At 33.5% G+C, this 24,197-nt stretch overlaps 1 protein-coding gene across 2 annotated transcripts in view; it reads left to right on the forward strand.

The window, feature by feature from the left end:
• ATAD2B (ATPase family AAA domain containing 2B) overlaps positions 1 to 24,197 on the forward strand; it is a 171,544-nt gene that overhangs the window by 96,888 nt on the left and 50,459 nt on the right. For both annotated transcript variants that reach the window (XM_036881655.2, XM_036881656.2), the window contains exons 17-19: positions 1,626 to 1,761; positions 9,115 to 9,301; positions 19,250 to 19,435. In XM_036881655.2, the coding sequence (XP_036737550.2) occupies positions 1,626 to 1,761; positions 9,115 to 9,301; positions 19,250 to 19,435 (509 nt within the window). The remainder of the gene's footprint in view (positions 1 to 1,625; positions 1,762 to 9,114; positions 9,302 to 19,249; positions 19,436 to 24,197) is intronic.

Consider the following 24,197-nt stretch of genomic DNA (forward strand, 5'->3'; position numbering starts at 1 on the left):
AAGTATAAAGTATGCTTAGTTCCAGTTTTTCTTCTTGTACCGGTGGAGAAGAGAAATCAAATTTTATTTGATTATTAGTAATTATTTTTTACTTATTTAGATATATTATTCTGATTTATTTTGGTCTTATAATGTTTATCCTAGACAAGTATCCTTTCCTTATATATGAAATTATCACTCAAAAAGTACTCTATTGATTTTCAGGTTAACTTTTACAATATTAGTTTGCCTAAATATTTAGCTTTTAAATGCCACTGAAATCTGTATCTGCCAGCACAGTTCAGTATTTCAGTTTAGAAAGTGTACCTCTTTTTTTTTTCTTTATGTATTTGGGAGAGGTTGTAATTTCTGTCAGTCCTCTCCCATTTCTCCTATACATGTAACAATGCTTTTTATTGAATAAATTGGACACTTTTGTTAGGAATATGTGTGAGTGAAGTGTAGCTATTAATACTTCAGAGTGTAGTCCAGGGATTTTTAAGTATTGTACTCTCAATAGAGATTTTAGGTCCAGTTAGTCTGTTGAGTAGAAACTTAAGACCCATACAGAGACTAAAGTTACTTTAATTAGTGCATTTTTAAAATGGGCTTTGTGTCCATTGACTTCCTTACTCCCTTCTTTTTTTTTTTTTTTTTTTTTTGTAGATAATTATTTTTTATTGAAGGGTAGTTGACACACAGTATTACATTACATTAGTTTCAGGTGTACAACATATCCTTACTCCCTTCTTAACTAGACCAGGTTTTCCTTAAAAAAGGTGTGTAAGTCAATGGAATATTATTCAGCCATAAGAAGCAAACAAATCCTACCATGTGCAACAACATGGATGGAGCTGAGCTGGAGGGTATGATGATCAGTGAAATAAGCCAGGTGGAGAAAGACAAGTATCAGATGATTTCACTCATCTGTGGACTATAAGAACAAAGAAAAAACTGAAGGAACAAAACAACAGCAGACCCACAGAACCCAAGAATGGACTAACAGTTACCAAAGGGAAAGGGACTGGGCAGGATGGGTGGGAAGGGAGGCATAAAGGGGAAAAAGGAGCATCATGATAAGCACACATAATATAGCGGGCGGGGGGGACTCAGGAAAGTCAGTTTATACAGAGAAGACAAGTAGTGATTCTACAGCATCTTACTACACTGATGGACAGGGACTGTAATGGGGTATGTGGGGGGGACTTGATAATGGGGGAATCTAGTAACTATAATCTTGTTCAAGTAATTGTACATTAACACTACCAAAAAAAAAAAAAAGGTAAGTATGTGTGTGTCATGTGAAAAAATAATTTGTTCCCTGTTACTTATGTAAGGACTGGCCATAACTCAAGAACCCTAATTAATTAGACCACATGTCTTATTTAGTTGATGAAGTTTCCCAAATTACATCTTGTAACACTTAAATAGTCTGTAAAGGTAAAATAATTACATTAATACCATTTATAAATTATTCAAAATACTGTAGTTTGTCATTATGCCTGGTCAATGTGTATTATTTCATAGATAACTTATTAGTTAATGTCACTTGATATTTAAATCAATTTTTCTTAGCTTTGGGTAGGGCACTAATATTAAGTAACTTTATAAGCCTCAGAAGCTTTGTGATTTTTTTTTTTTTACAGATATAGAAACTCTAATTTTAGATGATAGTGAAGATGAGAATGCTTTATCAATTTTTGAGACCAGTTGTCACTCAGGATCACCAAAGAAACAGCCATCAGCTGCTGCTGTACACAAACCCTACCTTCATTTTACAAGGTAAGTAATTTATAGCAAATTTCTTTGAATTTAGAGTGATTTTTACTACTTTATGGTTAGAATTATAGTATATTTCTACTTAATGGTTACAACCTATTGTTGTAAAAGGACTTTGTTTTCCTGTTTTAAGACACAATTCTGAAAACTTCTGTATATACTTTTTTGTGTGGCAGTAAATTGGTTTATTGGTAAACTAAAGAATTTTTTTTCTAACTAATTGTGTAATTTTTTTTTTCTTAAGCAGGGTGAAGGAAGGGTTCTTTGGAAAGTCAACTCATATCCCCAGTTTTATTGCTTTTTGTTTGAAAATGGACAGAAATGAAATAATTATCATGATCAACAGTATTTTAACTTGTAATAAGTTTTTGATGATAATAGTGTTAAAAAGATTTTGAATTAGAAATTGTTTTGTAATTAAACAGCAAACATTTTGATTCCCCAAAACCTCATTAGTTTATACTTCCTTTGTGTTTTTTCTGTTAACATATACCTTTATCTATGTTAAAGCAGTGTTTACTGTGCACTTTAATGGATAGTTTTAGTGATAATGTAATTTTAAATTAAGAGACCAAATAGTTTTCAAATACAACATCATCACTCGAATTTACATAATTAGCATGATAGTTAAAGGACCAGAATGCTTCAGTCAGGTAGGTCTAATAGTATTTTATTAGAGGAGGCTGGATTGTGTGTACTTCTAAGTAATATTTTAAAAAGATGTATATTTGGAGTAAATTTAAGTCTTTAACTTGAAGTTTCTTCCATGTAGATTTTGGTGAAATGTCAATTTATTTGCACTGATGTCGTTTTTTGTTTTTAATTTTTAAATGAGATTAAATTTCTTTATTTACTCTTTTTGATGTATTCTTTAACAGTAAGCTCTTCTATTAGAAGTTTTTTCTTCTACTCTAGATCCTTTTATCCCTTCAGGGAAGTTTTCTTTCAGTAATTACACAGATTAGACTCTTTCAGTAATTGTACAGATCTGTGTTATTGATAGCTAAGCATAAACCAAATAATCGTTTTTTTTTTTCACTTTAACCTGGCTAGCCTGTCTTTGTGTGTATGTGTGTTGTTTTGAGTTTTATTCATTTGAATTTGAAATATACAATAGCAGGAGCTAATATACCATTGAAAGACATATGTTCCAATTTTATAAGATAGCTCTGTTGTCAGTAATGTGATATAGAAATAGATTTTGATAATAGAAAATTTCATGTGCAGTTTTTAGTTTGACTTTTTATTAAGAACATTCTTTGTCACTGACTGACAGTCAGTGACTGATATGGCTCATTTTGTTTGATTTAGCCTTTCTGAAGGAACTGGTTTAATTTTAGCTTGTTTTTACATATGCTTTTCTAGTTAATTGGTTTGACTTCGATTTAATTGTGAGAGACGTATGTCCTAGCTTTTTTGGTCTAGATGTTTGGATAAATTAATCAATTTCTTTATTTATCCACCCATTCTGCCGATTTTTATGTGTTTATGCCAGGCGCTGTACTTTGTACTGGAGACATAAGCGTAAATAAGGTATAATGTATTTTTTACTCTGGAGAAGTTCCTTTTATTGGGAGTGACAAACATTGTGATATGGGTCACGTGTATGAAAGCAGAACTAAGAAGCTTCCATTGGGAAGTCAAGGAAGACTTCACAGAAGAAATGGTGACATTTGCTGTCCTTTTGAGTATGAAGGGATGAGAGTTAGCATCTGATGCTCGTTACAAACTAGACATTTGGTAGCTTTATAAAGCTTGGGGGTTTATATATAGTAATACATATAGGTTTCTCAACAGTCATAGCATTTGTGATTTCATCATTTTATAGACAAGGAAACTGGAACACAAAGAAGCTAAGTAAATTGTTCATAATCATTCTGCTAGCAGGTGGCAGAAGCCAGGCTCTGTACTGTTTATTTCCTGGGATCATATTCTTTATGTTATAATATGCAGTTTCCAAATTGATTTCTGAGCTTAATAAGTAGATAGGGAATTGTATTGCTCTTTTGTTTCGGTTAGCCAGAATGCTTTTTCACACTTTCCAAGAAGTGTACATTTTAGAATATAGATCTTTATAAGAACTACATAAGGGATTTTTCTTGTTAGTTTGGTTTCGTTTGGTTTTCTGTTTGAACAAATAATGTGTTAGCATGTGAGATCAATACAAAGGTGCTACATAAGTAGAAAGCATGACTTTAAGCTGGTCTCTGTAATAGTAGCTTGGTTATTGCTGGTAGGTTTCTGTTTCTAGAAATAGTTTCCTAAAACAGTGTTGAAATCTTTAATTAGATTTAAGATGAACTCTAGACATTTAAGGTCTGTCAATCTGGTAGAGAACTCTTATGATGGAAAATAAGTTTCCTTTCTTAGTGTATATTACCATAAGAGGGTTAGAAATAGAGCTTTCTGAGGTTTTACAAATGAAAGTAGCTTTGTTTTATTCTGATGAGAAAGATAATATACTCTGTAGAAAATTCAAGTAATAAGAATAAAAAGAAGAAAGTAAAAATTAAAGCCCAAGCACCTAAAGGTAGTATTTGTTAAAGTTTTGGTGACCACACTTCCATATCTGTATGCATATTGACAGGTTCACATACTATTTTATATAAATTATATCCTCCTCTGAGGTTGTTAATATAACTTGCTTTTTTTAATCCACTGTTGGGTTGTTAATTTCATGTCAGCATATGCTTAATGTCTATCTTTTAAAATAGCTGCATAATATTATATTTTATGGGTATTCTGTAATTTATATAATGTTATTGATAAAAATGGATTAAACAGTGCTGTGATAGTTGTCTTTCTAAGTATACATCTTTATACCATTATCTGATTCAGGTGGTAGGATAAAATTTAAAAACTATGATTGCTCTGTCAAGGGTATATACATTGAAAAACTTGAAGTTGTTAAATTGCATTCCAGAAAGGTACCATTTTACATTTTTACCACTAATACATGAGTTCTTTTTCTTACACCCTTATCAATTCAGAGCACTATTTGTCTTTTTAAATCTTTGCCAACCAAATAGATGAAAATCATAACTTTTCTTTGTTTGAATCATTCGTTCTTTCATATATTTATTCACTCATTCAGGTATTTTGTCACAGTGCCTATCATCATGTGCCAGATACTGTCCTACTAGGTATTAGAATATGTCAGTGAACCAAAATGAATCTTAATATCCCAGCCCTCATTCAGCTTACATTTTAGATGGAGACAGACAGTAAAACAAGTATAAAAACAAGATAAAATGTTAGAAGATAAGTGCTATAAAAAATGTTGAGAATGCAGAGAGGTAAGGGAGTGGGATGAGTTGTGGAATATCCTTGGATAAATATTGAACATATATTTGACTTATTTGTAAAACTTAATTTTGGAACACTGTACTTTTCCCATGTCCCTTAGTCATAAGAATACCAATTTACCTACCATCTTTTCACTAGTAACAGGTACTAAAAATTTAAGTTTATCAATCTAACAGTTAAGATTTGTTCATTATTTTCATATTTTTTAATCTCTGTTAATAAGTACCAAATCTTTCCCAAGCCTAGATTACCCTTGAGCTTTAGGCCCTGTCCAACTGCCTCTCTCCCTTTGTTGTGCCACAGATTTTTCAGTATATACCAGATTGTGCTTCTCTTCCTCTTCCTATGAGTCCTGTGAGTTGCCATCCGTTCACTCTTCCCAAAGAGATTTGGACAGTATCCTCCGCTCCTCCCTCTTTCTGTCCTTCTGTGTCTAGTCAGTGTCTAAATGCTGTTGATTTTCCTTATTAGATAAGTCTCTTTTGAGGCTGTGCCCCTATTTTTTTTTTATTAAAGTGTTGATATACACTCTTATGAAGTTTTCACATGAAAAACAATGTGGTTACTACATTCACCCATATTATTGAGCCCCCCTCATACCCCATTGCAGTCACTGTCCATCAGTGTAGTAAGATGCCACAGAGTCACTACTTGGCTTCTCTGTGCTACACTGTCTTTCCCATGATTCCCCCCACACCTTGTGTACTACTACTACTAATAAAACCCCCAATCCCTTTCTCCCTCCCTCCCACCTGCCTTCCCCGACCCCTCTCCTTTGATAACTGCTAGTCCCCATTGTGAGTCTGCTGCTGTTTTGTTCCTTCAGTTTTGCTTTGTTGTTATACCCCACAAATGAGGGAAATCATTTGGTACTTGTCTTTCTCCGCCTGGCTTATTTCACTGAGCATAATACCCTCTAGCTCCATCCATGTTGTTGCAAATGGTAGGATTTGTTTTCTTATTATGGCTGAATAGTATTCCATTGTGTATATGTACCACATCTTCTTTATCCATTTATCTACTGATGGACACTTAGGTTGCTTCCATTTCTTGGCTATTGTAAATAGTGCTGTGATAAACATAGGGGTGCATCTGTCTTTTTCGAACTGGGCTGCTGTATTCTTAGGTAAATTTCTAGAAGTGGAATTCCTGGATCAAATGGTATTTCTATTTTGAGCTTTTTGAGGAACCTCCATATTGCTTTCTACAATGGTTGAACTAATTTACATTCCCACCAACACTGTAGGAAGGTTCCCCTTTCTCCACAACCTCGCCAACATTTGTTGTTGATTGTCTTTTGGATGGTGGCGATCCTTACTGGTGTGAGGTGATATCTCATTGTGGTTTTAATTTGCATTTCCCTAATAATTAGCGATATGGAGCATCTTTTCATGTGTCTGTTGTCTGCCCCTATTTTTGATTAGACTATCATTAACATCTCATGCCTGGGTTATTAAAGCAGTTGCCTAACTGGTCATCTTCCTTCTGTTTGCTTCTTCCAAAATTCTTTCCTTTACTTACATACTGAGCTAGAGTTTTCTTACAGAAACATGTCATTTCTCTTTCTTAAGCATCTTTATGCTTCCTTACTGTCTTCAGTGTACATTCCAAACTTTCAACATGGCTTGTAAAACCATTCATAGCCCTTCATAGTCTGATTCCCTTTCCTTCTTCCCTCCCTAACCCCAGTACCTATACCCTTATGTTGCCCTGAAATTTTGAAAGAAGATGGCTGTATGCACTGTGTCATTTACCCCAAGGGTCCAAGAGCTTTTTAACAACTTAGCCTCCCTGGTCCTTTTCACATCCTGTTTTTATTTCTTGGAATTCATCCTTTCTCCTTCCACTTGTTGTTTTTATTTTGGTTACACCTTTCACAGGAAAGCCTTTTGTGAGTCTCTAATTGGGGTCTCTCAGAGCATGTTGTACTTAATCAGGGCTGCTTATTTATCTCACTGAATTATAGTAATTTCCATATTCCTTTTCCCACTAAATACCATCTAGATATGAGCTCTATGATAACAGTGGTATAAGGCTGAGGCATTCAGCATAGAGAGCATTCTTTAATTGTTAAATGAATGAACATTAAGAAAAATCTTATCTGTTTTCTTTTTGAATTGTCTGTTTTATGTCCTTTGCCCATGAAAGTTATTTTTTGTTAAACATTATGCATATAAGCTCATTATGCATTAAGAACCATTCCTGTTAATGGCAGATCTTTGTCTCATTTGGTTGTTTGCCATTTGGTTCACGTTACAGTTTTTGAGCTACAAGTTTTTAGATTTTTATGAGTTAAAAGTTCATGAGTCTTACTGTTTCTTACTTGGTTTCTCTGTTAGAACTCATTTTATTTATTCTGTGAAATGAGGATCTGAATACTGTTTTTAAAGCATCATTTATTTTATAATCCATCCCTGTTCCACTTACTTTTTAAACTTAGTTGTCTTATATAAAATTACTTCAATTACTATGATTTGTTTCCTGTGCTATTGTGTTTCCCTGATCTTTGTTTCTTTTGTGTATTTACGTTTTGTTCTATTATTTTATTCTATAATATGTTTCAGTGTAAAGTAGGGCACATTTTAACATAGTGGTTCAGAACCTTGGCTTCGCAATTATGTGGACCTGAATGAGAATTTGTACTGTCACCACCCAATTTTACAATGTTATACCCAAACTCTCTGAGCCTTGGTTTCTTTACCTGTTTAGTAAAAGGAAACTATTTCATAGAATTGTTAAGAAAAACAAGAAGTCTATAAAAAGTACTTATTTCTAAAACAGGTTTAAATGTTCTAAAATCAGACCTAGCACACTTTTCCAGAATTTTCTTGATGTTCTTACTTGATTATTCTTTCAGATATGTCGTAGATAAATTTTAAATATCCCTCTCTCCCTCAAATTCTTTTGGGATTTTCGTTTGAGTTCTTAAATGTATAAAACAAAATACTGTAAACTATATTATAGTTTAAAGTATATACAAACACATACTTTTATATAACTATGGTTAACTATAAATGTATTAGGAAGAATTAACATCTTTATTTTCAGGCTCAGGATGTATTCTATATAGTTTCACCCTTTCTTGCTAAGATCATTTAGTATTGTTTGCTTTATCATTTGTATTTTTACAGTTGTGAATAGAATATCCATATTGGTTATTGTTGATGTTTAGGAAAGCTTTTGATTTTTCTATTTTCTGTTTTTTGTCTTATTTCTTTGCTGGTAGATTCTGTCATATTAGTTGATTCTCTTGCATTTTCTAGTGCATAATCATATCCTTTACAATAGTGTCTCCCTATTTTCTTTCCATTAGTTCCATTTTTTATTTGTTTTAGTCTTACTGCATTGCATAGAATTTCCTGCATTATTTGTAGTGATAGGAGATAAACTTGTTTTATTTATCATTTTAATGGTGTTACAGAGTCCTGAGAATACAACTTGAGTTTTACTTAATATGTTTTGTTAAGTTTGCTTTCTTTAGTGTAGGGCGGTAAATGTCATGTATTTAGGGTACGACCAGTTAGTTTTCATTGGCCCAAAGACAAAATTTGCTGCCACTGAAAAAGTCTTACCTTTTTTTTTTCTATTTTAAAAATTGTGGTAAAAGATCCATAAAATTTACCATTTTAACCATTAAAAAAAGTCCTGCATCTTGGTGAATATTCAGAATATTTGTTTGGATGAGTAGGATTTTTAACATTTGGATAACTAGTAACTAAATCACACTTAGTGTTTGAAGTATTTTCCAAGTTAATATATGTGATATGATAATATATGTGATATGATAGGATGAATACCCAGGTATTTTTACTTTCTTTTTGAATGGATTTTTATACTTTTACATCTTGTTTATTAAGATGGTCAGAGAGATCAATGTTTTAAAACCATAATTAATGAAAATGTCATGGATCATATTTAAAAAATAAGGATAAGAAAGTTGTATTCACTTGGAGAAACATTCTTTTAACATAAATATTTTGCCTAATATTTCATTTTGTTGTTCAGAGTGTATATTTTGAAATAATCATTTATATCTTACATATATTGCAGGTCACCATATCATCAGCCAACCTCTTACAGGCCAAGATTATTGCTGTCTGGAGAACGAGGCTCAGGTCAAACTTCTCACCTTGCTCCAGCACTTTTGCACACTCTAGAAAAATTCTCTGTGCACAGACTAGATCTCCCAGCACTTTATTCAGTTAGTGCCAAAACACCTGAAGAATCGTGTGCACAGGTAGGTTTGCACCATATCAGAGTACTTCCAGCTTTCTTATTGTTTATATCTCAGTAGTGTTTTTTCAGTGAACAATAATGTGAGTATGTGAGTATCAACTTTTTGTTGTTTACTCATTAATGTTCTGTTGCTAAGGCAAAGGGTCCTTTTGATGTGTAACAATTTTTAAAGTGAACTTACTGTTTTTACATTGATACTTAATTCTTTTCTGAAATTTTAGTATCCTGTTTCTTGCATTAAAGTTTCATACAACAGTGTAGAAAGTGAGTTTCTTTTGCCTCTTTGTGGTCTTTTCAAAGCTGTGGTTCCAGAGCCTTTCTACTGTGTACTTAGAGCTTTATAGAAAAGGAAATGATACCCAATTTGAGGTGCCAGCATTTAAAATTAATATAGAAAAGTGAGAGCAATTTTAAATTACATATATCTTTATCAGTAGTCAGGTGTGTTTGATGCTTGATTTGCAGCTACTTTATTTGTATTTGCTGGTTTGTGAAAGCAAAGTTCTAGTGGGGCTGTTTATATTTCTTGAGGTTTTAATGTAACTGAATTTACTATGAGTGTGTGATGTTGGAACTAGGGGTTAGGGGGTTAAACTTTTTGATTACCACTTCTGTGTCTCTGACAGTGTCCAGATCATATTAAGTGCCCATTAAGTGTTTGAATAATGTTTCTTATAAACAAATTAGGGAAAAGTATGTCACTTTGTACTTTAATTTTAACTTACTTTTAGATTAGATGACTGTGAGTAGTAACATTTAAGGGCATTGCACACAATTTTTTTCTCATTTATGTTTTATAAATATTTAATACATATACATATCTAATGGAAAAACATTCTCTACCTTGTAGCAAGAAGTATATGTTTTATATACACTTAATTTTTTTTTTTACTTACAGTTATCTGGGTATGAACATCCTAGCAGCAGTTCACTACTTATAAAGCCTTTTATTATAAAGGCATTTTTATTTTCCCAAAACCATAGCCTGAGTAAAAAAATCTCTGTAATAGTAATTTGCTCCAAGTTTTATATACTTAACTCATCCTGGCTGTCAGTGTTTTCCAATAATGTTGTTTTATATGTTTGCTCACATTTTTCCCTTGTAGTGAGACAAAATTATTACAGTTTGTATGCACGTAAGAGAATTACTACCATTTAAAATAAATCCAAGTGGTTTACTAGGAAAATACATATTAACAAAACCAACCCCAGAGGATAGAGAATCTAAACAGCTGTGGAAAAGGAAATTTAATGTCAAAAGAGCACTAAATCCAGTTTCCAACATGAGTTCTTTTAATCTTAAAGGGTAAGGTCATTTTAATGCTAATCTGTTCCAAAGCATAGAAGAAGGAATGCTGTGAAATCAACAAAAACAGTGATGAGAAACCTTTGAAAGAAGTACAAAGAAAACTGTAAGCTAGTCTCATTTAGACAATGGTCATAAAGAAACTATTACAAACAAAATCTAGTGGCACATCACAAGAGTAATATACCATACAGAATTATCTAGACAGACATTAAGAGAGACTAATATTGGGACAGGCACATTGAAGTTAATAAATACTTGCCTGTTATATGACTGTATATTTGGAAGACTTACTTCTTCCAAACAGAAAAACTCTTAGGGACAACAAGAGAATTCTGTAAGGTGGATACTTTCAAAGTTAATATTATAAAATCAGTAGTTTATTTTATACAAACAGGAAGAATTTAGAAATATAATGGAAGAAGAATTTCCATTTAAAATAGCGATTAAGCTTACTTAGGAATTAATTAACCTGCAGGGCCTAAAAGAAGAAAACTAAAAATTCCGTTGAGAACAGTTGAAGAAATGAAAGATGCACCTTGTTTTTAATTACTATACTATAGTTCAAAGTGTAGACTCAAATCAGATTGCAAAGATTAAAATCTTAGCTTCTTTGCTTATTGGTTGTGGCTTTGGACAAGTTGCTTAACCTCTTTGAGGCTTAATTTTGTATCAATGAACAAAATGATACTACATAGGGTTGTTACGATTATTAAAATAAGCTCATCCAATAGACTTGGAATACTGTATCCAGATGTTAGCTGTCATTACGTTTTTCACTGCTACTGCAGCTCCTTCCATAACTAATGTTTGGTAGGAATAAAAAAATGGGAAGCTTTGAGTTCTTTTCTAAATAAATATGTAAGTTTTATACAATCTCAATTATAGTCTTCCCAAAGTTGAAGAGGAGAAATTATAAAAGGGCTCCATTTCCTGAAAAAATATAATGGGGGAGTCCTACCAGATTTTTAAACATGTAATAGACCTACAATAATGAATAATTTGTACCTATATAGGGATAGAAAAACAAAGTAATAAGCAGTAGAGACAATTCATTTTTAGGCCTATGTAGAAATGAGAATTCAGTATCTGATGATGATGATGATGATAATTGGTATCAGTAGATAGACTAGATGGATTATTTAATAAGTGGTCTTGGAAAACTGGTTGGCTGTATGAGGGGAAAAAGAAAAACATAAAAAAACCCAAAAAACTCAATTTCCTGTCCTTTTCTGTAGCCCCTAAATAAATTCTAGATTATTAATGGAACTATAAGAGTGTTGGGAGAATTTTCAAGTCAATATATTATTTTGGATATGAGAAAGTAATTTCTGAGCAATGAACAAAATCCAGAAGACATAACTATATGTAATTTATTAATTACACATGGGAAAAATATTCTTTAAATAAAGTGAATACATAGCCTGGTAAAAAGTATATTTGTAACACACATGCACACATGTCAAGGACAAATTGTTAAAGTATACAAAAATGTGTTAAAATCTGTAAGAATAATAACACCCTAATGCAAAAACTAGCAAAATAAGGGCAAACCATTTATAGGGAGAAAAAATAGAAAAAGCAAAAAAAATTTTTTTGAAAAGATTTTTAGTCCTACTTGTAAGAGAAAAAAATGTAAATCAGAGCAGCAAGATACTATTTTTAAACTACTATCAGGTTTGTAAAAATAAAAGCTTTGTAATCCCTAATGCTGGAGATTTGAGACTCTTATACTTGGTAAGTGGAAATTAAATTTATTTAAAGATTTTGGAGTTAAAAATTTTTTTTAAATAAAACTTAAAAAAATCTCTTTTAAAATTTGAAGTATATATACCTTTTGACCCAGGAATTTTACATTAAGGAATTTTTCCTAAACATATATTAGTTGTAATACTACTGAATATATGATATGTGTGATAATTCATTATAGAATTGTGTAGAATTGCCAAATAATACAAGACAGAAAGAAACAAATTAAGTGTCCATTAATGGTGGACTGGCTAAAATAAATCCTGGTATGTCCTTACATACAAAGGAATACTATGAAGCTATTAACAAAAATAAGGTAGATTTACATAGGCTGATGTGGAAAGATGAAGGAGATACAAGTGAAAAGAATAAGTTTTAAAGCATTCTGTGTAACTATGATCTTTGAGTAGAGAAAGCTTAAGAAATATATATTCATGCTTATATGTAAGCAGGAATTCTTTTTATTGAAGTATCATTGATATACAATCTTATGTTGGTTTCAAATACACAATGCAGTGGTTCAACAGTTACCCATATTATTAAATCCTTACCCCCTCTAGAGCAGTTACTATCTATCAATGTAGTAAGATTTTGCCAAATCATTAACTGTATTGTCCATGCTGTACTATTGTCCCTGTGACTAACTTATATTGTGCTTGTGAATTACTGTGCTGCTTTATCCCCTTCACTCTCCTCCCCTCCCCTCTTGGTAATCACTATTCCCTTCTCGGGGTCTGTGAGTCTACTGATATTTTGTTCCTTCTGTTTTGTATAAGCAGAAATTTTGTCCTAGAATATCCCCAAAAGACTGTTAATAATTGTTGCCTTGACTTGGGGGAAGAAATTTGGAGGATTGGGGAATGGATAAATTTTGTCATTTTGTTTTACATTCTTCTGTATTGTTTGTATTTTTTTTCTTTTTAAATGTGTATTGACAGTATCAAACAAACTAAAGATAAAATCACTTTGAAAGAAGAACATTTCCAAAGTGAGAGGGTATTCTATCTATAGTTGTTCCTTATGGCTAATGTGTATATATTCACAAGCACATTACTTAATGTTAGTTAAGGAAATAATTATAATTAGGTAGCATTGTAGAAAACTATACTATGATGTTACTTGGATCCTAGGATTTTTTTCTGAATCCTACTTGGTATCATTGGTCTGAATTTGAGTTTTAACTGCATATTCTTTTGTCTCTAACATTTCTTAGCTTTCACTACTTTTTTTTTTATCAGGTTGGTAAGGAAGGCAGAGAGAGGTATCACTTCATAGTGGAAAGCTACAAAAGCCCATTATTTCTTGTTTTGTTTGTGTAACACAGCATCTAGTACATTAAGACATCTCACCTTTACTTTTACCAGTGGGCTTCTGGGCTATAAGTAGAACTTACTTTAAGCGACTACCACCTCGATGTCCAGTTTGTCCAGAACTGAGTCACAATTTTGTAGTCACTGTAGCCAAAGCTCAGACTTTCTCTGTGTACTGGCCAGAGACCAAACTGTCCTGATGAATGTTTAATTATTTATATCTTAACTGAATATTTAAAATTGTTTTAAATTCATAGATATAATACTATTTCTTCTAAAGAATTTCTCCAAAAAGAGGCTCTCATTTAATGAAACCAGTTTTTTCTTAATTTGTAAAGATTGACAAGCTTAGTTATAAGTAGGTATAGAAGTCCTAGAGAAGAGAGTGTGTGAGTCAAGTGCTGAAATGCTGGAAAGATTTAAACCCCCTTTTCTTTATTTTTCTGTTCTGTATTCCCTATCCTTTCTTCCATTTTGCCTTAATTTCTCTTGGGAGCTAGTCCCCCTGTAGTCAGGGTTATCTCTGGATAGATGTGGAATATAAGGGTTCGGTCTGTAGCAAATTGTTCTTCTGTGCTCTTTTCCTCATCCTCTAAGGTACTTAATATAAATTAAATTGGGTTATTTAATAGTGTAACATAAACATGAAAGATAGTCTTAAAGGAAAGAAGTTTGAATCACCTTTAAAGGGCTGTATTTATATGTGTGATAAGATGGAACAGGGAAGAACCCTGCTTGATATTTCTTTATACTGTGGTGATCATGTTTAATTCTATGTCTGTTCTTTAGAACATATCACACAAGCAAATTTATGATAAAACTTCTTTTTCTCCTTCTGACTGCCTCAGCTATTGATTAATATTATCAATTGTGTGCAAAGTGGTAGAGGAGTTAGTGTTTGCTTTAGGTTTTCTCATTGTTGCTTAATATCTCCTGGGTATGCTTATTGTAATTTCTGATGCTCTGACTCCACCACCATAGCTTCTGTTTCATTAAATTCTCAGGAATCTGCACTTTAAACGTACATCCCAGGTGTTAACTATTCTAGGTCTTCAGTAGATCACACTTTGAGATACTGTACTCTAGCTGATCACTGGACACTAGTTAAACATTTATTACTGAAACAATTGCTATAGTGCATAAAGTAGCTGTTTGTGTATGTATGTATGTATGTATGCATGTATGCATGTATGTATGTTACTGAGTCTTCCAGAGGCTCTGGAAAACACTGACGTAGCCTCAAAGATTTGTGCTCGTCCCATTAAGTTCACAAGTAATTATGGAGGCCTACAACAAGGCTGGAGATGTTAGTATCTGTAGTAAAAGACATATCTGTATCAACACTCAAAAAAAAAAAAGCAACAGCTATGATTCTCCTTTCCTGACATTTTCAAATTATTTTTTTGCTTTGCTTCTTGTATTATTTCTACTGTTGATTTAGGACAATAAGAACTGATGAGAGTGTTGTATTTTACCTTTTTCATTAATGCAGAAATATAATTGAATTGGTAAATTTATATGTAGTCTGTCAAAAGCTTTGGAGTTTGGGTACTATACGGTGTTACAAATACTTTCAAATGGTTAATAAGGTCTTCTTTAGTGAACATTTTAGTATTTTTCTTTTGTTCAGAAGGAAATTGTATCTGGAAATTCTCAGGGGAAATCCTTTTTTGGTTAAGTAGCATTAAGGAATTAATATATTTACCTGTGTGTATATTTGGATGCTCTTGTGTTTGTGTATAAGGGTTTCTGGATTTCTCCACAGCAGCCTGTGTATACTGTTGATACTCTTGTACAAGTTTGCACATGTGTGTTTTATATAGCAAACAACTTAAAAAAATTTTTGAGTAGTAAGAAATAAATTATCCTGGTCCAGAGTGTGTATCACATTTACTGAAATTCTTGAAGTTTTTAGGCAGTGAAAATACCAGAAGAATAATTTGGGTGATTTAATTTTCATAAAATGTTGATTCTTATTACAACCATCATTCAAAAATTCTAGTAGGGTTGTGTTTTTATAACAGGCTGATTTTGCATGCTTGTAAAGAAATTAGGCACTTTATTTCTTGAATCCTGAATCTTCATATCCCAGACAGTACATTCTTTTCACAGAGATGCTCAGTAAGTCTTAGGTAAATAAAATATAAATGGAGGAAAGTGATATGCCTGGAATAATTTTAATATTTTGTGATAGCATGGCATAGGGAATTAAACTTATTTTAATAGCGCTTTTTGATTTTCATAAAAATTGAGAATATTTTTGCTCCCAAGATTTTCCTTTTACTTACATTTTATAATTTTAGCACATTTATAATATTATAATGTGACCAAGACAAATTCTGGAAGTTTATTGATGACAAAAGTTGTTTTCCTCTTTCTCATATAGACCCTTTTAAGAAAATGAAAACCGTACTGGCTTGGAACTTTCTGCTTCATTCACATTTGTATTTACAATTATTTTGTTTTTCAGTTTCTAAAGAAAGTGGCTTGTTCTGGGCTATTTTACATTCTTAATTTTTAAAATACAGTAAATTTTAATACATTGTAATTTTTAATTTGGCAGCTAAAGTACTGACTTGAAAGTTTAGCTTTAGAGATGATAAGAACTCATAAATATAGGTGTGGTTATATTATTAGTGCTTCCTTGTTTGGGTACTTCTAACTTCAGTGGCCTGATTTTTGCCTTTCATATCTTTAATATTCAGAGGAAGTGGTTGTGATTTTTTTTTTCAACTAAAGAAACTTTAAAAATGTTACATAAGAGATCATGATGTCTGAGGCAAGAAGTGGCCAGAAGGATATAGAATATATTGTTTAAAGAATCAAAATGAACAGTTCACATACACTGGTGTTTGTTCATTTTATTTGTGCAAGAGTGCTGGTCATGTCAGAGGTATTTGAAACGGTTGGTTCAGTAATTTGGCCTACTGTCTTTTTTTCTCTATAACAGTTTTTCTGTTTTCTACTACACCTTGCACATCCACCAATCCAAGACACCCTATAGGTGAGTATTTTTTCTAGTTATCAAATGGCATCACTTGTTCCCAAGACAGTTGCCGCTTCACTAAAATTAGGCTTTATTTTTCTACTCTGAATTATCTGGTTAATTGATTTTACAGAGTGTCTCTTATTCCACAACTTTAAAAAGTTACCAGCAAACCACTGAAGAGCTATTTTTACATTATAGAAAGATCACAACAGGATTAAAACTTTTTTCTGATTTTTAAATACTATCTTTGGATCTATTCTTTTTGAATTTTCATTACAAAAACTGGAGAATTAGAACATGTTGGCTATATATTTAGAGAAAAATATGAAAGTTTATTTTACTATTCTGAGATAACTTGGAGTAAGGAATTAGAAAACTTGCTTTAGTAGAGCTTTTAAATTTTTCTAGAAAATCTCAAATCAGGTAATTATATATTCATGGGGCAGAAAGCCTAAGCATTTGTATTTTTCTATTAAAAAAAGTCTTAGACGTTTTCCTTTTCCTCCTCTAGATTATCAAATACAATTTTTAAAAATTCTATTAATAAAGATACTTTCCTAAAGCCCTTACTAATAAAAAGGTCAATAGAATAACATGTTCATTTTGTAAATTTTGAGAGGATTGAATGAAAAGAGGAAAGAAATAGAAAAAAACTCCCAACTCTTTGAGTTGGTGATACATGTATATCTAGTTCAGCCTTGCAAATAAGTTGAACTGATAGTACTGCGTTATTTAATTGTGGCTCTGAAAAGTTTTTTATTATCACTTAACATTCTGTTGCTTTGCCCATACTCGATACTTGTTAGCAGCTAGATGTTCTCAACATATATTCCTAGAAAGCCTAACCTACAAGTACTAGAATGAAAGGCAAAATTTCATTTTTTTTAAAGGCATGTTTTCTCATCTCTTCCTGGGCATGTGGTAACTTGCATGGCTGAATTAGGTGGTTAGTTTTGTGAGATTTTGCAGGAAGCTATATAACTTATTAGTCTTTTTCATATAATCCCCTTTGTTTCCCTGCTGACTCTCCCTAGTTTTACCAGCACAGGGTGGGAGCTGGAAAATGACAGAAGGTGTCGGTCACTGTCTTCCATATACCATGCCTGTTTTGGGTGGCATGTAATAAATTTTTGTTTTTTTTTAGTCAAATGCCTCACTTTGCCTTTGTGCTCCTGTGTGGTTCCTTCCTTTTGCCAATATTTATGCTTGCTTTTCTCTTATGAGTCTTCTACAAGAACTTTGGAAAACAATAATCCTTGGATTTTCAAGATCCAGGATAAGAGGGTACGTGTTTGCAGAAAAGGTCAAAATTTGAGAGTCCCGAAGGAGTTGGTACTGTACAACTGTTCTGGATTGGTGGATATGCAAATATTAAAGGAAGGGAAGGAGCAAATATTACTTTTGATGTGAGTGATCATAACATCTCTATTTCCAGTTTGGGGGAAAATTTTTATTTGAGCATCTTTCAGTTGATTTATTATTAAATTGGCCATACATACATTTTATTTTACAGAAGAAGTTTAAAGCTGTATAAAATTTAGTATTTGAAAATTTAGTGCAATTGGTAGGCTTACTCAGTAAAGAAAATAATCCTTCTGATTCTTAGGACCATTTCTGATCATCACTTTAAGTATTAGATGCTAGTTTTTTTATCTTGCACATTACACAGGTTAATTGAAACATGTTTAAGGGAAAATAGAGAATTTTAGAAACAGAATTCTCACATTAAATTGAAAAGAGAGAATCAGATTTTTATACATATCCCTACACTTGTTTAAAGTATTGAAGAGATATCATATTAATCCTGGAGAATTTGTTGATGGGCTCTTGAGCTGTTGTTGACATATATGTAAGGGGCAGTAGTTCTGCTTGGCAGCTTACTAATAGCCAACCTTGTCCTTGCTAGCGTGTGTTGGCAGAGTGCGACTGAAGCTATGGTTAGGACTCTACCACTTGAGGAAACTATATTTTGTATTTTCTGACGATGGGAGTATCTCAGAGCTTTCTGCTAATTTATTTCTCTTTGGAGATGTAAGGGTATTTTGTGACTTGTATTTTATGGAAGATTGAATTAAGGTAATGGGATGTAAATAAACGTTTCAGCAGGTAGTTGATTAGTTTTAAGCTCTAGGGTGGTACTTCGGTTAAAATGTTTACTGAATTTGTATGTTTAGAGATTTTAGGCAATGTGCACAAACATGTAAACTCTGTCTTCCTTTTCTTCTTCGTGCTTGCTATCACTCCAACATGGGTGACATATAGATGCATGTTTACCTCTTTATTTGCAGCATATTTTTAGCGGTATTTTGCTTTATTAACTTTACCTAAGTAGAGCAATTTGATACCTTTATATTACTAGCATAAACTGCGTAGGAATAAATAATAAAATGGCAAAAAATACTTCTTTTTTGAGGTAGGGCAAGAGTAGATAGAAGCTGTATGTTAGGCTTTGCATCATATCATGAACAAGTTAAATATTTGGGCTAAAGTAATTACAGTAACAGGGCTGATACACTTCATGTTTTGGGGAACTACTAGGTAAACTTTAGAATAATACCGATTTGAATTTTTAATGCCAGTTGTTTCCTTAATTAGATTTTTCGTGAAGCTCGGAGAACAGTACCTAGTATTGTTTACATGCCTCACATTGGTGATTGGTGGGAAGCTGTCAGTGAAACTGTGAGAGCTACCTTTCTGACATTGCTACAAGATATACCATCATTTTCACCTATATTTTTATTGTCTACCTCTGAAACCATGTACAGTGAACTGCCCGAAGAGGTAAGAACAGATTAATTTTTTACCTTTTCTTATTAAATTGTTTTAAAATAACTGACTTTGTAATCTTGACACATTTTAATTACTATAAAATTACTACTGTCAAGGTTCATGCCTTGGTTTTACCACTTATTAGCCATGTGACCTTAAGCAGGTTGATTAATGTTTAAAGTTTAAGTTTTCTTTTTGGTATAACAGTGATGCCTGCCTCAGTGCTGTTGTGAAGATTGAGATAATTCATGCTTTGACCAGAACCCAGGTACACATACACACATAAATTACCACTGAGGAGATTGTTACTGTATCAGAGTCAATTCCCTTATAATTAGCCTTATCAATATTAGATCATTTGTTGGGATTTGATCTTTTGGCTTTCATTAGTAAAATCATGTTAAGTTGAATATTATTACTACTGTGCATATTTCTCAAATCTGATATTTACCTTTTAAATTCAAATCCAACTCATATTTAATATATTAGAATCAAAGGTAAAGTCACAGTTGTTTTAGAAAAATTAGATCAACTCATGTGAATGAAATTGACTTTTAAATAATTGTTTCAGCACCCTGAACTTACTAGGTCTTGAAATAATCTATTTTAGAAATGCTTAGAAATATTTAGTCCATGTGATAGTTTGTATAAAAGGTGTGCATGTTCTCCAGTGCTGTAATATGCATATGATTACGTACACTTCTGTGATCAGGGTATTTGTTTATGGAGCTCTTTTGTTCTGTTTATCACTTGCTGTCTTGCTAAAGTGGATTTGTACAGCTTAATGTTATATAAGAAGTCTATTAGCTGTAGAATAATTTATTGTTGGTTTTTCAGAATCTGATGCTATTTGAAGACCATTAATCACAATGTTTTACCAGAAGGAGGCAGTGAAGTTCATAGGCTGCTGTGCATAGTGACAGTCAGGAACCCCGAGGTTCTCACATCCAAGACTTTGCTGCAGATGCTGCTGAAGTGCTGATGGACGGTCTTACGCTGGCTCCATGCATACAGCACAGTGGCCCAGTGGTCACCATATGACCAAGTCCTCTTCCTATAGTGTACTCACTGTCTGTCAGTGTGGAAGGGCACTACAGAACCATTCACTGTATTATCCATGCTGTACTGCTGTCCCTGTGACCTACTTATATGTGACTGCGAATTATTGTCACTGTTTATTGCCCTGCTCCCTGTACAACTCCTTCCCCTTGGTAACCACCAGTCCCTTCTCAGTGTCTGTGAGTCTACTGCTATTTTGTTCCTTCTGTTTGCTTTGTTTTTATGTTTTACAAATAAGAAAAATCATAGGGTATTTGCCTATCTCTGCCTGGTTAATTTCACTGAGAATAATACCCTCTAGGTCCACCCATGTTGTTGCAAATGGCAGGATTTCTTTTTATGGCTTTTTATAGGGGTGTGTGTGTCTTTTTCAATCAGAGATCTTGTTTTCTTCATGTAAATTCCTAGGAGTGGAGTTCCTGAGTCAAATGGTATCTCTATTTTTACTTTTTTGAGGAACCTCCATACTGCTTTCCACAGCAATTGCACCAATTTACATTCCCACCAAAAGTATAGGAGAGTTCCCAGTCTCCAAGACCTCTCCAGCATTTGTTATTTCTTGTCTTTTGGATAGTAGCCATCCTACTGCTGTGAGGTGATATCTCATTTTGGTTTTAATTTGCATTTCCCTGATGATTAGTGATGTGGAGCATCTTTTCATGTGCCTGTTGGCCTTTTGTATTTCTTCTTTGGAGAGCTGTCTGTTCAGGTTGTCTGCCCATTTTTTAATTGGGTTATTTACTTTTTTGGGTGTTCAGGTGTGTGACTTCTTTATATATTTTGGATGTTAACCCCTTATCACGTATGTCATTTATGAATATATTTTCCTATACTGTAGGATGCCTTTTTGTTCTACTGATGGTGTCCTTTGCTGTACAGAAGGTTTTTAGTTTGATGTAGTCCCATTTGTTCATTTTTGCTTTTGTTTCCCTTGCCCAAGGAGATGTGTTCAGGAAAAAGTTGCTCATGTTTATATTCAAGAGATTTTTTTATTTTTTATTTTTTATTTTGGTATCATTAATCTACAATTACAGAAAGAACATTATGTTTACTAGGTTCCCCCCTTCACCAAGTCCCCCCCACATACCCCTTCACAGTCACTGTCCATCTGCGTAGTAAGATGCTATAAAATCACTACTTGTCTTCTCTGTGTTGCGCAACCCTCCCCGTACCCCCCATGCCCTATACATGCTAATCGTAATGCCCTCTTTCTTTTTTCCCACCCTTATCCGTCCCTTCCCACCCATCCTCCCCAGTCCCTTTCCCTTTGGTAACTATTAGTCCATTCTTGGGTTCTGTGATTCTGCTGCTGTTTTGTTCCTTCAGTTTTCCTTTGTTCTTATACTCCACATATGAGTGAAATCATTTGGTACTTCTCCTTCTCGGCTTGACTTATTTCACTGAGCATAATACCCTCTAGCTCCATCCATGTTGTTGCAAATGGTAGGATCTGTTTTTTTCTTATCGCTGCATAATATTCCATTGTGTATATGTACCACATCTTCTTTATCCATTCATCTACTGATGGACATTTAGGTTGCTTCCTTATCTTGGCTATTATAAACAGTGCAGCGATAAACATAGGGGTGCATCTGTCTTTTTCAAACTGGAGTGCTGCATTCTTAGGGTAAGTTCCTAGAAGTGGAATTCCTGGATCAAATGGTATTTCTATCTTGAGCATTCTGAGGAACCTCCATACTGCTTTTCACAATGGTTGAACTAGTTTATATTCCCACCAGCAGTGTAGGAGGGTTCCCCTTTCTCCACAACCTCGCCAACATTTGTTGTTGTTTGTCTTTTCGATGATGGTGATCCTTACTGGTGTGAGGTGATATGTCATTGTGGTTTTAATTTGCATTTCTCTGATGATTAGCAATGTGGAGCATCTTTTCATGTGCCTGTTGGCCATCTGGATTTCTTCTTTAGAGAACTGTCTATTCAGCTCCTCTGCCCATTTTTTAATTGGATTATTTGCTTTTTGTTTGTTGAGGCGTGTGAGCTCTTTATTTATTTTGGATGTCAATCCTTTATCGGATCTGTCATTTATGAGTATGTTCTCCCATACTATAGGATACCTTTTTGTTCTCTTGATGGTGTTCTTTGCTGTACAGAAGCTTTTTAGCTTGATATAGTCCCACTTGTTCATTTTTGCCTTTGTTTCCCTTGCCCGGGGAGATATGTTCATGAAGAAGTCACTCATGTTTATGTCCATAAGATTTTTGCCTATGTTTTTTTCTAAGAGTTTTATGGTTTCATGACTTACATTCAGATCTTTGATCCATTTGGAGTTTACTTTTGTGTATGGGGTTAGACAGTGATCCAGTTTCATTCTCTTACATGTAGCTGTCCAGTTTTGCCAGCACCATCTGTTGAAGAGACTGTCATTTCACCATTGTATGTCCATGGTTCCTTTATCAAATATTAATTGACCATATATGTTTGGGTTAATGTCTGGAGTCTCTAATCTGTTCCACTGGTCTGTGGCTCTGTTCTTGTGCCAGTACCAAACTGTTTTGATTACTGTGGCTTTGTAGTAGAGCTTGAAGTTGGGGAGCGAGATCCCCCCCACTTTATTCTTCCTTCTCAGGATTGTGTTGGCTATTCAGGGTCTTTGACGGTTCCATATGAATTTTTGAACTATTTGTTCCAGTTCATTGAATGCTGTTGGTAATTTGATAGAGATTGCATCGAATCTGTATATTGCTTTGGGCAGGATGGCCATTTTGACGATATTAATTCTTCCTAGCCAGGAGCATGGGATGAGTTTCCATTTGTTAGTGACCTCTTTAATTTCTCTTAAGAGTGTCTTGTAGTTTTCAGGGTATAGGTCTTCCACTTCCTTGGTTAGGTTTACTCCTAGGTATTTTATTCTTTTTGATGCTATTGTGAATGGAATTGTTTTCCTGATTTTTCTTTCTATTAGTTCATTGTTAGTGTATAGGAAAGCTACAGATTTCTGTGTGTTAATTTTGTATCCTGCAACTTTGCTGAATTCCGATATTAGTTCTAGTAGTTTTGCAGTGGAGTCTTTAGGGTTTTTTATGCACAATATCATGTCATCTGCAAATAGTGACAGTTTGACTTCTTCTTTACCAATCTGGATTCCTTGTATTTCTTTGTTTTGTCTGATTGCTGTGGCTAGGACCTCCAGTACCACGTTGAATAACAGTGGGGAGAGTGGGCATCCCTGTCTTGTTCCCGATCTCAGAGGAAAAGCTTTCAGCCTCTCGCTGTTCAGTATGATGTTAGCTGTGGGTTTATCATATATGGCCTTTATTATGTTGAGGTACTTGCCCTCTATTCCCATTTTGCCGAGAGTTTTTATCATGAATGGATGTTGAATTTTGTCGAATGCTTTATCAGCATCTATGGAGATGATCATGTGGTTTTTGTCCTTCTTTTTGTTGATGTGGTGGATGATGTTGATGGATTTTCAAATGTTGTACCATCCTTGCATCCCTGGGATGAATCCCACTTGGTCATGGTGTATGATGCTCTTGATGTATTTTTGAATTCGGTTTGCTAATATTTTGTTGAGTATTTTTGTATCTACGTTTATCAGGGATATTGGTCTGTAGTTTTCTTTTTTGGTGGGGTCTTTGCCTGGTTTTGGTATTAGGGTGATGTTGGCTTCATAGAATGAGTTTGGGAGTATTCCCTCCTCTTCTATTTTTTGGAAAACTTTAAGGAGAATGGGTGTTATGTCTTCTCTGTA

This window comes from Manis pentadactyla, chromosome 2, assembly GCF_030020395.1.
Source record: "Manis pentadactyla isolate mManPen7 chromosome 2, mManPen7.hap1, whole genome shotgun sequence".
Taxonomy (NCBI): Eukaryota; Metazoa; Chordata; class Mammalia; order Pholidota; family Manidae; genus Manis; species Manis pentadactyla.